Below are 15,249 nucleotides of genomic sequence, written 5' to 3'. Positions count from 1 at the left end.
GTCAAACTGCGGCCCTCCAGATGTTCATGGACTACAATTCCCAGGAGCCCCTGCCAGCGTTCGCTGGCAGGGGCTCCTGGGAATTGTAGTCCATGGACATCTGGAGGGCCGCAGTTTGACTACCCCTGTACTAGAGAGTTGCAGAGTCTCTGCCTGTTCCAGGAACTAGCATGACCTCTTTTTCTCTGCAATCAAAGAACTGTGGTCTGGGAAACATTTTTGAGGAATCTGTCATATTTCAGTCTGGATGTCTGGGGAAAACTGAAGAAAAACAAGTTCTACCTTTATTACCTTTTCCTGCCTTCTGTTTGTAAAGACTTGCCTCATAATGTATCACTCTCTTGAAGGCTTTCCTTTTTTTAAAAGGAAAAAACCTACAAAATATTGAAATATTAATAAAATAACAGTGATAGTGCATGTGTTTTGCATACCAAAGTTCCCAGCTTGTAAATCGACATGAGCTGGCTATGCTGGAAGGGGTGGTCATAGAAATCTAATGAATAAATAACCCCCTTTAGAAGGATCTCAGGTAACAAGGCTAGATATGCCCAGTAAGTGCAGACAATAAAGATGATATTGGAGGATGAGAGAATAAAGATATTAATGTGGCTGCAACTTTTCTTATATCTGTTCATGGAGCAGCTGAAAAGAAAGCAGCCCCACGTTTTCCTTTCTATTACGTTGAACATTGTAAAGAGTATGAAAAGGTCATTAAATTAACTCTAAAGACCTTTTAAAATGTAACAGGCTTGTATTGTGCATATTGCCAAGGAGAGATAACAGGTTTCTTTTACAGCCAGCCACTTTGAACATTGCCAAAGAGTTGTAAAAAAAAAAAAAAGATGCGTATTGCCAGCCAGCCCTTCAGCTGTAAATTAGTTTAGAAATGCTTAGTCAATAAAAGTGTTGTCATAAGTGCATTCTGCAGAAGTAAATGAATGACAAAATTTTCCATAACCCAAATCTAAAAGTAATGCTCCAAATTATAGCTTCAATTGATTTAGCAAATATGAAACTAAGTAATCAAGTTAAGACTACTTGGCAATTAAATTTCACAGTAGTGTCCCATAGAAAAACATTTAGCCGATTCTTCCATAGTACAGCAACAATCACAGGGATCTCAAGAAAATGTTGGCCTCTCCAAGTTCACAGTATTTCTGGAATATGTTCATTTGCTTACTCATGGAGGATGAAGCCTTTCACCAGCTGCAGTGGCAATAGTCAAGGCACAGGTATCCAGAGTGAAGGTAGAACTGTGCACTTCAAGGCAGACCTCAGGAGCAGCCAGCAGGACTGTCAGGGCAGAGCCCAGGCCCCAGAAGGGGAAAGTTTGCCATTGCCTGGCTCTGCATCACGACTGTACTGTTCCTTGGAGGTCTCCCATCCTAATACTAGCCAGAGTTGACCCTGTTTAATTTCCAAAATCTGATTAGATCAGGTTTGCCTGAGCTATCCAGGAGACCTCATTGAAGCCCATGCCTGTACACATTACAGAACATATTAAAACTACATCCCAAACTGTAAATGCAACAAGCATGTGTCTGCAAATGATATGCATGCATGTACAAGAGAGCACTAATTGGCTGTGGCATATATACCCTGTGGCTAATTAAATGTTATGCAGAATATATAATTAAATAACATCTTTCCTTGATTCCCAAATACCAGTAATTAAAGCAACAGGCAAACCTCTCTTGGACGAGGCAGAGGTGTGGTGACACAACTGACAAAGGCCCCATTCCTGGTTCCCATCCTTCTTGATGGATGGCAGTAGAGCCCAGAAAAAGGACTTAATAAACTGGCACTTCTAATATACTAAATGGCCCCCAGAGAACAGGAAGATGTGAGTATGCAGAGGCAAGAAGGAATGCCCAAGAAATCTAAGGTTCATCATGGGAAAGTGAATCTTTATTTCTAGACCGTCTTTCTCACGAAGTCAAACATAATGTAAGTAAATACAATCAATAAGGATGGGACAATAAACAAGGCAATGGGATTTCGATTGCATATTTCTAAAACAGAATGGAAACAAAGCAAGTGCACTAACATGTGAAATTGTATAGTAATTGCATAGCGGAATAACACATACAGCATTTAACAGTTTCAGCCATGTTGGTCTGCCATAGAAAAATGAGATTCCAGTCAGTTACCCCTTAGAGACTAACAATATTTTGGGAGTCAGAGCTCCCTTCATCAGATAAAGGTATCTGAGGATGAGAGCAATGACTGTTGGAAGATTATGCCCTGAAACTCTTGCTTGTCTATAGGGTGCTATTGGACTTGAATCTGGTTCAAAAGACAGTATGCACTTACTATACATAGTGACCTAGTCCACAAATATATGAACTTTGAAAAAAAATGTAATTATAGCAGATAGATTCTCTCCAGTGGTTTCTTCTAGTTTACCAAGGGACCAAGCCCTATGAAGATAGGTTGAGGGACTTGGGAATGTTCAGCCTGGAGAAAAGGAGGTTGAGAGGGGACATGATAGCCCTCTTTAAGTATTTGAAAGGTTGTCACTTGGAGGAGGGCAGGATGCTGTTTCTGCTGGCTGCAGATGAGAGGACACGCAGTAATGGGTTTAAACTACAAGTACAACGATATAGGCTAGATATCAGGAAAAAGTTTTTCACAGTCAGAGTAGTTCAGCAGTGGAATAGGCTGCCTAAGGAGGTGGCGAGCTCCCCCTCACTGGAAGTCTTCAAGCAAAGGTTGGATACACTTTTCTTGGATGCTTTAGGATGCTTAGGGCCAATCCTGCATTGAGCAGGAGGTTGGACTAGATGGCCTGTATGGCCCCTTCCAACTCTATGATTCTATGACTTTTGGTACCCAAGGAATAGCTGACTGTCATGGTAGGGTTGTAACATCTACCTGCACAGCGACTAATAAGAGATAAATAGCAGTCAATTGTCTTCCTTTGTCCTGCTCCAGTTCTTGCCACTTGCTCTAACCCTTAAGGAAAAAGAACTATGAGACGTAATATTGACCCCTGACATACTTCCCTCCCAGCATAGCCTTAAAAGATAGCCTCTGATCTTTCTTAAATCCAAACACGTTTTTCTCTGTTCTCTGCTTCAAGTGTAGCTCAGCAAATGGCTCACATGTCTTTATATGCTTGAAGTAAGCATTCTAAAGAACAGGACTTTAATCTCTCTACTGATAATGGTTACGGTACCAAACATACTGGCAACAGTCCAAAACACAGTTAAACCTAGGTAAGCCTACTGATCTCATTAGGCTCAAAACTGAGCATGTTTAAATGCTTATCTATTTATAGTTAGATTCATTGTGTGGAGAAGTGATTAAAATGTCAGATACAAACCAGGGAGACCCAGGTTGAAATCCCCACTCTGCCATGAAGCTCACTGGGTGGTCCTGGGCCAACCACCCTCTGTCAACAACCTACCTCACAGGGTTATTGTGAGGATAGAAGAGAGGAGGAACATACAATACCAAACAAAATGAATAGGTAATACATTTCCAAAATTGTTCTTAACCTACTAGGAATGTGAGAAATTACTAAATTATTTCTGATAGATTATCAAGTCCCCTCCTGGTTTGAATAAATAATAAATGCTACATCTTAATATAGATCTTTCAGGAGAAATCAGAGTTAATTTGTCCTTTTTTGCAGGGACCTTAAAAATGAGAACATTTGGAATGTATGATATCCTTAAAACACAGCATTGCATTCTGTACACTTAGGGTATTCTGTACAAAATATCCTTTCATTGTGATACATTATGAGAGAAACCTTGTTTTCTACAAGAGTCTACTACAGGTGCTAATCAAGATATGTAGATTACAGATAATTAACAGTACATTGTACATTCAGCTACACTGGCTCCAATTAATCATCTATACCTCAGATCTATCAATAAATACTACTAATAGGTGCATGTTGCTAATTTAAATCTTATATAACTACTGGAGGCAAAGCCAGTTGCATTCAGGAATACAATAGGTGCTAGATGGGGAGGCATGGAAGAACTGCGGATGGCCTCTTTCCCCACCCCCCAGGACCTGGAAAGGCTGCAAGCTGGAGGTCCCAAGTAGGGAACTCACCAGCAGGGGAAGCTCTCATATGGCAGGGATCTGCAGCCTTTGATCCTTGGAGGGAAATAGAAGTAGTCAGGGGTGGGGGATGGAAGGTGACTGGATGACTGTTGGACAGGCAAGCCGGTTGGTGGAGGTGGCACTCAGGGGCGGGACAGCCACCTGAGTGGGTGTTAAGCGCCGAGTGGCACTTAAGCCATGAGACCAGTTCCTCCTCCAAGCCCTTACCAGAAATATTAAGTGGAACAGATGGACAATTTGGACACTGGCCGAATAACCAATGGCCCATGTCAAACTGCATGGATTGGTTACCAGCTCCTGTTATGTTAGAACACATAGTTATGACAGCAATAACTTGTTTACTTTCCACAGCTGTGTATCCTGTTGACATGAGAAACAACCATGTCATTGATTCTAGGATTGCCAACTCTGGGCTGGGGAAATTCCTGGAGATTGGGGGCAGAGCCTGCAGTGGGGAGGGACCTTAGCAAAGCTGCCACTGCAACTGATCTTTGTATTTCGGAGATGAATTGTAATTTTGGAAGGATGCCAGGTCCCACATGGAGTTTGGCAACCTTAGTTTCTACATACCTTAGTTTCTTCATTTTAATGTTACTGGAAGAGCATGAAATGAAGCCATGGGCTAAGAAGGCAGCTATACCACTCTGGTAACATAAGAACTGGTTCTGACTCAGTCTTCAAAATCTTGCATTAGCAAGTCACCAAATATCTTGATGTAAGATTAGTAGAGACTCCAAAACGGTGCATTTTGGAAAATACAATCAAAATTTCTCGCAGTTGTAATTTCATGGGGCTTTTAAAAAGTACAGATAGTGCAGATCAGGTGCTACCTAGATCAATTCTCCACAATAAACTCAGAAAACAGAAAGCCTAGCAGTAAGTATGGGCTTTAGTTGGTGAAACCTCACTTGATGGGGTATCTAGATGTATAAAAACGGACACAATTACCTGTATGTTTTTGTTTCTTAGGGCTGGGGGAGAGACAGGCTCCTGTCTGCACTTAAGGCACAGGTTGAAAGGTTCCATATGGTATTTTGCCACCCAAAATAGTTAATGCCTCTCATTATAAGTGCAAGCTGAGGCACAGCAGCATTGCAGGGGCTCAGTTCAGATGCAGTGGCACAGGTCTGGGAGGTAACAGTAGGTACAGGATGTGCTCATTGTCTCCTCTTACATTGTTGGTGGCCAGAAGCAAACTGAGCTCCAGAGGTGCTGCCAGCATCTCTGGCACTTACCTTAGATCTGGATGGTGGCAACAAGAGGAGTAGGACACATCATGTCCTCCTTCACCACTAGCCGTTGGAAGCAAGGTGAGTCAATTTTCTGACTGTGGCAGAAAAAGTAATGGGAGAGGCAGAGGATTCAACATATTTGATCCCTTGATGTTTCAATGGTTACAGTTATCTAATTCATGTGTTGCTCTAGCAAATGATTGAATAAGAAGTGTTAATACCATCCTCAAGTGAATTAATCGAATCAAGTACGTTACTTAGAATATTATATAGATAGCAATGTTAGTGGACTTTTGTATCAATTATTCATCTCTTCAGCTAACTATGTAACAAAATATATTACTGTTGACTATGGAAAATTCTTTGTTTTCCTCACATCACTTGAGAACACCTGGATTTATACAGCACTTTTGAAACTAGTATTAATTATCACAGTATCTTCTATAATACAATCCTATGAACCAGATCTGTGTCAACTATATATTGTAGGCAGCAGGTAGGACTGCAGTGGAGTCACTCAACTGATTGAATTGATGGAGGACATAAAATCTGGATGGGATTTCCACCTTGTATTCTTCGCTACTTTTTGTTAAAACAATAAATTCACCTCAAATCCCACCAAGGTTAGGGAAAACAATGAATACTGCTTATCTCTTGCTCATGTGTACACACATAATGAAAATCAACCCAAATCAAATATGTCTTGAACAGAGTAATCCCTTTGTAGATTGCATTCCAAAAGCCCAATTTTATATGGCTAACTTCAACATTTCTGCACAAAAAAGTTATCACCATATGCATACACTTTTACAAAGAGTCACAAAATGAAGCATGCATATCAACAACTACCACCTTTGTTGCGATATGACACCAACTCTGGAATTATCACCCCAGGAAGTCTTTAAGGAATGACATCACAATGATCCATATTCTGCTGTAAGTCAGACTTCAAGGCACCACTTGGCATCCCAAAACAATAGTTCAGCTACAATTCAAATAGTGAGTTCGGTTTTGGAGATTCCCCAATTATTATTTTTAAGCAGATCATGTATGGAAATAGCAGCTGCAGTAATCCTAAGGGGGAATGGCTGAGGGCTATGAAAGAGAGGAGAGGCAGTCAAATTGAAAAGAGCGCCAGGTAGGGAGGGAGAGGAGACCACAATGGCTGGCTGGCGGAAGGAAGAAAGAAAGAAAGAACCGCCAGAGCAAAGGAAGAAGGAAAGTAATAGCAGAAAATCCGATGCGTGAACTCGAAAGCAGCCCAGCCTGCCATGGTGCGGTGCGGGAAACGGCTAGAAACCACGGCGCCCGAGTCAAGTTTAGGCAAGGCGGTTCAGGGTCAAGGGAAAGCCAGACACAAGTTGGGGAGGGAACAAGAGCAGCGCTGCCGAAGTTGCCCTCCGTCCTCCCTCCCTCGCTCGCTCGCTGCGGCCGGGCCACACCAGCCGGGCCGAGCGGTTCCCGGGCTGCGCCCGACAGAGGCGGCTCGTGAGTCAGAGAGAGGAAGCGAGGGCCAAGCCGAGCAGCTCCCCAGCCTCCTGCGTGCCGGGCTCGCCCTCTTTCCCTCCCAGGCGGAGGCGGGGGCAGCCGTTCGGGTGTGTGTGTGTCCAGCTCAGACCCCTCCCTCTCTGGCTCGCTCGCTCGCTCGGCTCTCCCGGGGACGCCCGGAAACACCGCCCGGGCCCCAAGGCCTCCGCCCGCCGCCTCGACCGACCCCCTTGCCTCAGAAACCTCCTTTTCCGACTACCACGGCGGGGTCAATGTAGCCCCTGGAATCGGGTGGGGAGGTTTACAGAAACATGGCGGGTAGGTAGCACCTCCCTCCCTTCCGCCCCCCTGCCCCGTCCCAGCGCAGCGCCGGAGAGCCTCCTCGGGCGCAGCTCCTCAAGCGACCCCCCTCCGACCCCCGGTCAGCCGATCCCCGCTTTCTCCAATTAATACTTCGGCCTGTTACTGTGCGGGGCGTGCAGGCGCGAGAGTGACGGGAAAGTATGGCACAGGAGTCTTGTGGGAAGGGATGTTGTTGTGGCTGGCCGCTCGCTCGCTCGCGCTGTGTGCGGGTGTGTGTGTGTGAGGGAGAGTGTGGTAGGACGGGCTTGTGGGATTTGTTGCCAGATGCACGCGTCCCCTCCCCCCCAGCAGCATGAGTGTGAGGAGGGGGCTGTAGGATGTTGCCGGGGTGGGGTGTGCGGGAGAGAGTTTACGTGCCGGTGGAGGAGAGTACGGTGGCGTAAGGGCTCTCGTTTCTACAAAGGGGAGAACGGAAGGGCTCTCTAAGCCGGGAGAGGCACACCGACGCAGGGCTTCGATCCAGGGGCCCTCCTGCTCCCGCTCACATTGTGGGTCTCTCTCTCCTTCTGTGCATGTAGATCTGTCGCTGCTCCAGGAAGACCTGCAGGAGGAGATAGACGGATGTAAGTAGCGCCAGCAGTTTCCCTCTTCCTCCTCCCCCCTCCCATACGGCTACACCTTCACCGTCTCCAAGGAGGGTGGAGGGGCTGGGGTGGCCCCACTCCACACCCACCCGGAAACTCTGGGTGTCCTGGGTCTGGCGCGAAATGCGGAGATGCAGCCCGTCGCTCCCCGGTCTCGGGGTGCTTTCTATAAAGTACGGCAGGGTGGGGAGAGAGACGGATTGAGCGCGCGCGCGCGTATGGCTGGCGCTCACTTGGATTTGCTTCAGTGAATAAATGGCTTGATAGCATGGAGGCCCAAGTTGCATTGTGGGAGGAAGCAGCCATGCTCAGCTGTCCTTGCTCGTTACCCTACATATGAACATTTACGTGTATGGTTTACACAGGGGTTTGTTTTGTTTTGTTTTTTTTTAAGTTTTTGGTCCTGCATATCTTTTCTTTTACGTGCCTGGAAAGCAGGAAGTGGAAATGGGGAAAGCCATGAGTTGGATGGGTTGGTTGTGCTGTTATTCTGATGAATGAGATTTTTAGTCATGTTGCACTTTAAAGTTTAACAATAGCAGAGGAGAAAATGGTAATGTTTTATTTACTTTACAGAGGGTTCTGTAGTATCACTCAAAGGGTATTGTGTGTCCTCTAGCTTTTTTTTTTCAAATTCTGTTAACTTTTGGAGAGGTTACTGAAATGAGAACTAGAGATGGCTAAAAAAGTAATGTATGGCAGTGGCTAATTTGGCAGTAATGCCAGATATTAATATTTTAAATAAATGGGATGGGATTGAAAGTAGGGTGTTTTCCTTACATGCAGTGATGGGCGTCTGTGGTTTTCTCCAGTTGCTGATAAGAGTATAGTGACAATGAAATTTCCAGAAGGCAGCTTACCCTATGTTTGTTGTTATCCTATGGCAGCTTTTCTGCCAGTGTGCTTTTTTGGGGGGTTTTCTAAAAATTGGCATTAAACACATTGTTATAACAATAAACTATCAAGTTATTTGAATTGCTGGCTTTCATTTTAAAAGGCGTCTAGCCCCTTTTGTTGTCAGCTTAAAACAAAGCCTTCTAGTAGTAGTGGGGGACTGTGTGTGACTGGTTCAAGGGAAATAGTGTTGATATAGTTAGGATCAGGAAGATCTGGATGTGACTGTCCTTATTGGTGCAATCCACTGTTTGCTGAAAAGTTGCTCTAAATATTGTAGTTAAGTCGATTTGGGAAAGATTCAAGTGGGTAGCCATGTTGATTTGAAGTAGCATAACAAAAATAGAGGTGCTATTGGACTCTATTTTTGTTAGGTTTTGGAAAGACGTGGAAAGCCTGTGAGCTGCAATGGAACCACCATAATGCTGTGGGGATCCAATGAAAAGCCTGTTTTCCAGCTGCATCCCAGTTAAGTCACCAAGGCATCAACATTTGATCCATGGTATTCAGTAGTTGAGAATTTGGAGAGCTGCTGCCTGTTAAAATGAATAATATCAAGGTGGATAAATTGTTTAGCATTTACTTGAATAATTTGAACATGCATGTGAAGTTCACTTATGTAATTAAGTATATTTCTCTAATTCCTAATAATGTAAATGTGATTTACATTTTTTATGTTTAACAAAAAAACACCAGTCAGTGCAGGTGTGTTGGTATAACATATTCTTTGAATTCTGTGATATAAAAGGTGCTCTGGGGAATTAGAATAAGGCACCTGGATAATATAAAAACTTGGTTCCTACATCCAATTACTTTTTCCTTGTGAACAGAGTCTTCATCATCATAGATATACATTTAGTTATCTCTTGTATTGAACTACTTTCTCAGACAGAATATCTCCTGTGAGGCTCTAAATCTTTTAAGATTAGTGAGGGTGACATGATATGCAAGCAAAGCTTAATTTCTATCATAAGCTGTGCTGTAGCATTCATTGCAATGCAGCTCTTTTACTGCTCACAAGAAGCAATGCTTGTAATAGGAATCTTCATGCCTTTAATTTCTTGATTATTAAGGCCATAATGGGAAAGTTTTGTCAAAAAAAGAAGTACCTTTCAATGAGCAATTGAAGTGTTTAGATTCTATATTAGCTTCATTTCCTGTAGGAGTCTTTTTTGTGCCAGAGTTCTGCATCTGAGAACACTTCATTTCTTGTTCTTACATGTTTCATCCTGAACTTTGTCCCCTGTGTGTTCCTGGGGTAGTGCAGCTGTCTTGTCCCTTCATACAATTAAATGAATTGCCAAAAGATCTGATTTTCACCAATGGCTTTGAGGATTAAGCTTCCTTAAGCTGGCCATAAATGACATATTGACAGTCCAGTAAGCTGAATTCCTTGTAAGAAGCTGATGTCTAAGGCTACAGTGTAGTTTATTTTAGGTGCAGCCTCACTGTAGTTTTATCAACACACTTAAAACATAGTAAATTATGGTAATTTATTGTTTATGATAGTTTATGATAATTTAATAAAAATCCTTGAGTGAATCCATAGCCTTCAAGTTCTTATGTAAACTGCTAGCAAGGCAAATATTTTAATTATAGCAGTGGAGAAACCAGCAACCACTTGCATTGCATGTTATTTTGCAGCTTTTCTCTTATTCATCAGTGTTTCTGATAAAAGTCCAGCAGTCTGTTCTTGTTTTCTGCTTAAGATGGCAATGTTAACTGTATTTAAATATTGTAAGCAGCTAAAATTCTTCTATTGCTTCTAGGAGAAAGATGATTAGTTATGTAAATCTAGCTAAGCAAACACTTTAAATATACTTCTTCATAAGAAAAGTGACTTGCTCAGTGATCATTGAGTATGGGAGCAGAAGAGGGGCATTGTTACCTTAGGGGAAGAGTTTAAACTTGACACTTCTACAACCTAAATATTTTCCCTTAGAGCAGTGGTCCCCAACCTTTTTATCATCGGGGACCGGTCAACGCTTGACAATTTTACTGAGGCCTGGGGAGGGGGGTAATCTTTTGCCAAGCGACGTCGCCGCCTGAGCCCCTGCTCTGCTTGCTTTTCCGCCGGCACCCCTGACTTCCCGCTGTCCCCTGGGGGGTGCTGCCAGCAACAGCTGCACAGTGCCACGCCGAAGGGGAGCCCCAGCCATGGCAGCCACCGGAGAGCACCAAAGGTGAGCCTGCGGCAGAGTGGAAGGGCAGCCCCTGAGGCAGCAGCTGGGGAGGAGGACGAGGAGGAGCCACGGACCGGGACCAGTCTTCGGACGGGGGGTTAGGGACAGCTGCCTTAGAGGATTTTGCACCACATTCTGGTGAGATTTTGAGGTTGTTGCTGTATATAAGTTAACAGTTGTGCTTCAAGCCTCCCTTGCCTGATATATACTCCCATCTGAAGCTTTCTTCTTTTTCTTAAAGCCTAGTGAAATAAACAGTGTAGACGAACAACTGTTTGTCATACTAATGTACTCATCTCCCTTGATTTTAGAATGTTGCTTCCCATATGTGGAAAGTATACCAACCACAGAAAAAAACTACCCTCCTGTGCAAGAATGTGTATGGTATGACTGATAGGGTTCTTAACATGAATGTATTCCAGGAACCTGTATGAATGGGAACCCAGCTTGGTGTAGTGGTTAAAGCAGGGGTAGTCAAACTGCGGCCCTCCAGATGTCCATGGACTACAATTCCCATGAGCCCCCTGCCAGCATTCACTGGCAGGGGGCTCTTGGGAATTGTAGTCCATGGACATCTGGAGGGCCGCAGTTTGACTATCCCTGGGTTAAAGAGTGGCATCTGTGGGGCACTGGGTTTGATTCCCTACTCCTCCACATGCAGCCAGCTGGGTGACCTTCGGCCAGTTACCGTTTCCTCTGAGAGAGCTCTCAGCCTTACCTACTTCACAGGGTATTTGTTGTGCAGAGAGGAAGAATAGGGGATTACAAGCCACTCTTGAGATTTCTTTGGGTAGGAAGAAGTGGGATACAAAACCCCCCAGCTCTTTTCGTTTCTACTTGCAGCCAAGTTCTCTTTTGCAATGCTCACACATTCACAGGGAAGGAATTGAGGTTACTCCAACCTCAGCATTCATGTGCCTGTGTAGCACACTTAGTACAGCAAGTGCTGATGAAACACCTAGGATTACTTCCTGTAGTGTTCAAGAGCAACCAGCAGCTCCATCACATTGTTTTCTGGCCTATTTAGACTTGCAGAGCCTCAGAACTGAGGAGGGGGTTTACAGCATTTGGTTTTTCCTCCTGTCAGCTGGGTCCCTTCTGTGCAGCCTGAAGAGAGAAGCCAGCTATCTCCTCACTCATCTGCTTCAAAGCCCATTATGAAACTAGTGCAGTTGCACATGCTCAGTCAATTCCATTGAAGTCTTACCAGAATTAGCAGTCTCAGGAGGGTTTTGGGTGCACCTGCACCTCTTTTCCTCTCCTATTGCCCTATTTGGGCTAAACTGCTGGCAGCTGTTGGCAATGATTGAAGTGGTCGATAAAGGCCCATACTGCATCACTACTCTTGAGGTATTTTTTCTTGTTATGGCTGACAGCCTGACTGGCTTGGCATCTCTTGGTTGTGGGTGAATTGGAGCCTTCAAGGCCCATACTGTGTTGCTGCTATGACAGCATTTCTCTTCATTGCCATTGTTCCAGTTGCTGGTGCACGTGTGAGTTTCTGTGGCTCCTGGGTAAGTTGGGATGATTCTGGCAGGGGCAGGGGCATGTTTCCAGACACTTCTGCTCAGGAGCTCAAGTCTTCGGCACAGTGAGGCTTGAAAGCCAGGCATAGGAATGCAAAGAGAGGAGACAGCAATATGGGAACACATAATTGCACATTCACAAAAAGTAGTCCTGCCACATCCTATGCCTCCAGCAGATCGCTCTAGAAAGGCACCCATCTGGCAAAGAGGAGCCGTGAATTTATTTCAAGCTAAGGGTGTGTTGGGAAGAAATTGCAGTTTACTTTTTTCCAGCAGTAGGAAACTGGGGTAGAAGCCTTACACTGTATATTTGGGTGTGATTCTCTAATTGTTTAACAGATTGGGTGGTACAGGAGCAAGACACAGCACAGGGTATTGGGCATCTCTCAGCAGTGCTGCCTTTGACACCAGCTATGTAGAAAAGTGGGAAATGCGGAGAGGCATAGTTCAATGGAAGGACTTTCATTCAAATTTTGCGTCAGTATATTCCTGAGACAGACTTGACAGAATATTAAGCACAGTGGACATTTTGCCTTGTTAAATAGAATTCTGTAAGAGGCTGCTCATACCAACTGGCTACCTGCAATGCCAATCATTTTGGCTGGTAAACCGTGTGCCATACTGAGGAGCTTCTTGTCACCACCAGATTCTAGTTGCCTTAGCAGGCTTCATGCTTGCCACCACCCATGTAAGTTGTGCGCCTTCCCCCCCACCCTTGTAAGAACATACTTGTGTATACATTGGATTACTCCCCAGCCCTCTCTAAGTTGCATGCCAAAGACAGCTGCAAGTAGGAATAAACAGGGAAAGTGGAACCTGAGTCTAATTGTATCAGCTCCCAGTCAAATAGAGAGATGGCTGTAGAGCAGGGGTAGTCAACCTGTGGTCCTCCAAATGCCCATGGACTACAATTCCCATGAGTCCCTGCCAGAGTTTGCTGGCAAGGGCTCATGGGAATTGTAGTCCATGAACATCTGGAGGACCACAGGTTGACTACCCCTGCTGTAGAGAGCTGCAGCATCTATAGAACAGCATCAAAACATCTGAAGGCAATTCAAATTAAGGGGACTACTGGTCTTTTTCTTCTGGCAAAGCTCCAGTGTCTTTTCAGGCTGCACTGACAAGCTGCAGAGTCTTGGGTAGAACCTCCTCTCACAGAATGCCTGTGAGAGGGTCAACTATGTTTGTCAATCAAATATCTGTTGAGCAGTTTGCTAGGATGAGAGAGAACAGCTCCACGGTAGAGAAATAGGATGCATGCTTAGCTGTTGGTCATGTTGTTTTTCCAGTATCTTTGGCTCTCCACTAGAAATGGCATCCTTCCTAGGATCTCTTTCTCTTGAATGGCTGTGAAGCATCTAGATATTCACAAGGACTCTGAAGTAAGCTCAAAGAGCAAGTTGGACTCCTGTAAGGTTTACACACTTTTCTTCCTTGAGGGTGGGGTGGTATTCCTACAAGGCCTTTTTGAGAATATGATGTAACTGCTGGACTGCCACTTACCCATTCATGATGGAGAGTTGCATTGGAACTGTCTGCATGTTTTGCTGGGGTTCTGTGTAGTTCTGTTCCTTCATGGCTACAGGCACTACAGATGTTTAGCTAGTAGCAGCAGGTTGGAGGAGAGTGGCTAGTAATCACCATTAACTGCCATTGCGCTCCCTTTGTCCTCCATTTGCATCACAGAGAATTTGGTCAGCATGGTGAATTTGGTCAGAGGATGGTAGCAGAGTGCCATCCCCCCTGCCCAGCACTGTTCATGCTTACTGCTAATAGCTGTTTTGCAGGACAGGTTTGTGGAGACAATATGCACAGTGGGAGAACAGGGTGAAACATCTATAGTAGTCCCAGTGTGGGCATTGGCCTTTGCTTATCTTGGTATGTTGTCCTTTGCACACCTAGTTAGCGGTGTTTGTATTTGAAAGAGTTCTGAATATGACAGTGTTAGATATATGCAATATCAGCATTTGTTCTCTTTTTTGGCTGTTTGTACTCAATGCCCATGTGTTGTGTTACATGCCCTTTCCCTGGAGTTGCTATCACCACATTCCTCCCCCCCCCCCAAAATGTGTGCTCAGAGTCCATAACATGAGGCCAGAGTAGCTGTAGGTAGCATGATGGGTTTTATATAAGTTTTGGGAGTGTCATTATTAGCACCATTGTATTGCTGGGCTTGTCTACAGGCTTGGGTAGTATACTAAGCTGCACTGGTACTTGGGGGCAGGCCTGAAGGATGGCATTTGATTTCCTTGTTGCATAGGCTTTTCAGGATTTTCTTTTTTTGGGGGGGGGGGGAGGTTGCAGGTTTGAGGTGGTATAAGGCTGACCTAGATAATCTCATCAAATCTTGGAAGCTAAGGTGTGTGTGTGTGTGTGTGTGTGTGTGTGTGTGTGTGTGTGTGTGTGTGTGTGTGTGTGTGTGTGTGTGTGTTCACAGCCACTCCTGGTCACTCAGCTTGAGGTAGTTTGCAACAAGATAAAACCATAACATGGCCCTGGCTAGTATTTGGATGGGAAATCTCCAAGGAATACCAGGGTCATGATGCAGAGGCAGGCAATAGCAAGCCACTTCTGAATGTCTCTTGCCATGAAAGCCCTGCAGGGTTGCTGTAAGTCAGCTGTGACTTGCTAGTAAAAAACAAAATGTTGTGGCTGGTGTTGAGGGGGAGCACAGGGTATGGAGGGGTTTAGTCCTGTCCTGAGTGTGGCACACCTCTGATGCTGGCCAGTTCTATGCCAGCATTGTTACACTGGCCTGACTTCACTTGCCACCAATGTACAATTTAGTTACCAACCCAAGGAGGACTTATGATGGGTCTGTAAGTTTTTGAAACTGTATTTCAATTAGGCAAAGTGCCAACTATTAGGGAAATAAACGTCTTACATTAGATCAGCCTTT

General features: G+C 44.6%; 2 protein-coding genes across 9 annotated transcripts in view; one reads left to right on the top strand and one right to left on the bottom strand.

The window, feature by feature from the left end:
- Positions 1–6,672, bottom strand: part of RAB31 (RAB31, member RAS oncogene family) — a 61,041-nt gene extending 54,369 nt beyond the window's left edge. Inside the window, exons 1-2 of one of the 2 annotated variants that reach the window (XM_077352773.1) lie at positions 6,165–6,672; positions 5,316–5,407 (exon numbers count right to left, since the gene is read on the bottom strand). The gene's annotated coding sequence lies outside the window, so the exon portion shown is untranslated. Of the gene's footprint in view, positions 1–5,315 lie in introns of both variants that reach the window. The other variant, XM_077352774.1, reaches the window with a different exon arrangement.
- Positions 6,291–15,249, top strand: part of PPP4R1 (protein phosphatase 4 regulatory subunit 1) — a 54,535-nt gene continuing 45,576 nt past the window's right edge. For 2 of the 7 annotated variants that reach the window (XM_077352756.1, XM_077352751.1), the window contains exons 1-2: positions 7,223–7,372; positions 7,682–7,726. In XM_077352756.1, coding sequence (XP_077208871.1) covers positions 7,330–7,372; positions 7,682–7,726 — 88 coding nt within the window. In that variant the 5' untranslated portion in view covers positions 7,223–7,329. Of the gene's footprint in view, positions 6,312–6,938; positions 7,119–7,222; positions 7,373–7,681; positions 7,727–7,901; positions 7,921–8,068; positions 8,115–15,249 lie in introns of those variants that run through there. The other 5 variants (XM_077352757.1, XM_077352754.1, XM_077352758.1 and 2 more) reach the window with 5 other exon arrangements.

The sequence above is a fragment of the Paroedura picta genome, chromosome 9 (assembly GCF_049243985.1).
Source record: "Paroedura picta isolate Pp20150507F chromosome 9, Ppicta_v3.0, whole genome shotgun sequence".
NCBI lineage: Eukaryota > Metazoa > Chordata > Lepidosauria > Squamata > Gekkonidae > Paroedura > Paroedura picta.
The sequence above is the reverse complement of the archived record's forward strand: the minus strand, read 5'-3'. Positions and strand labels throughout refer to the sequence as shown.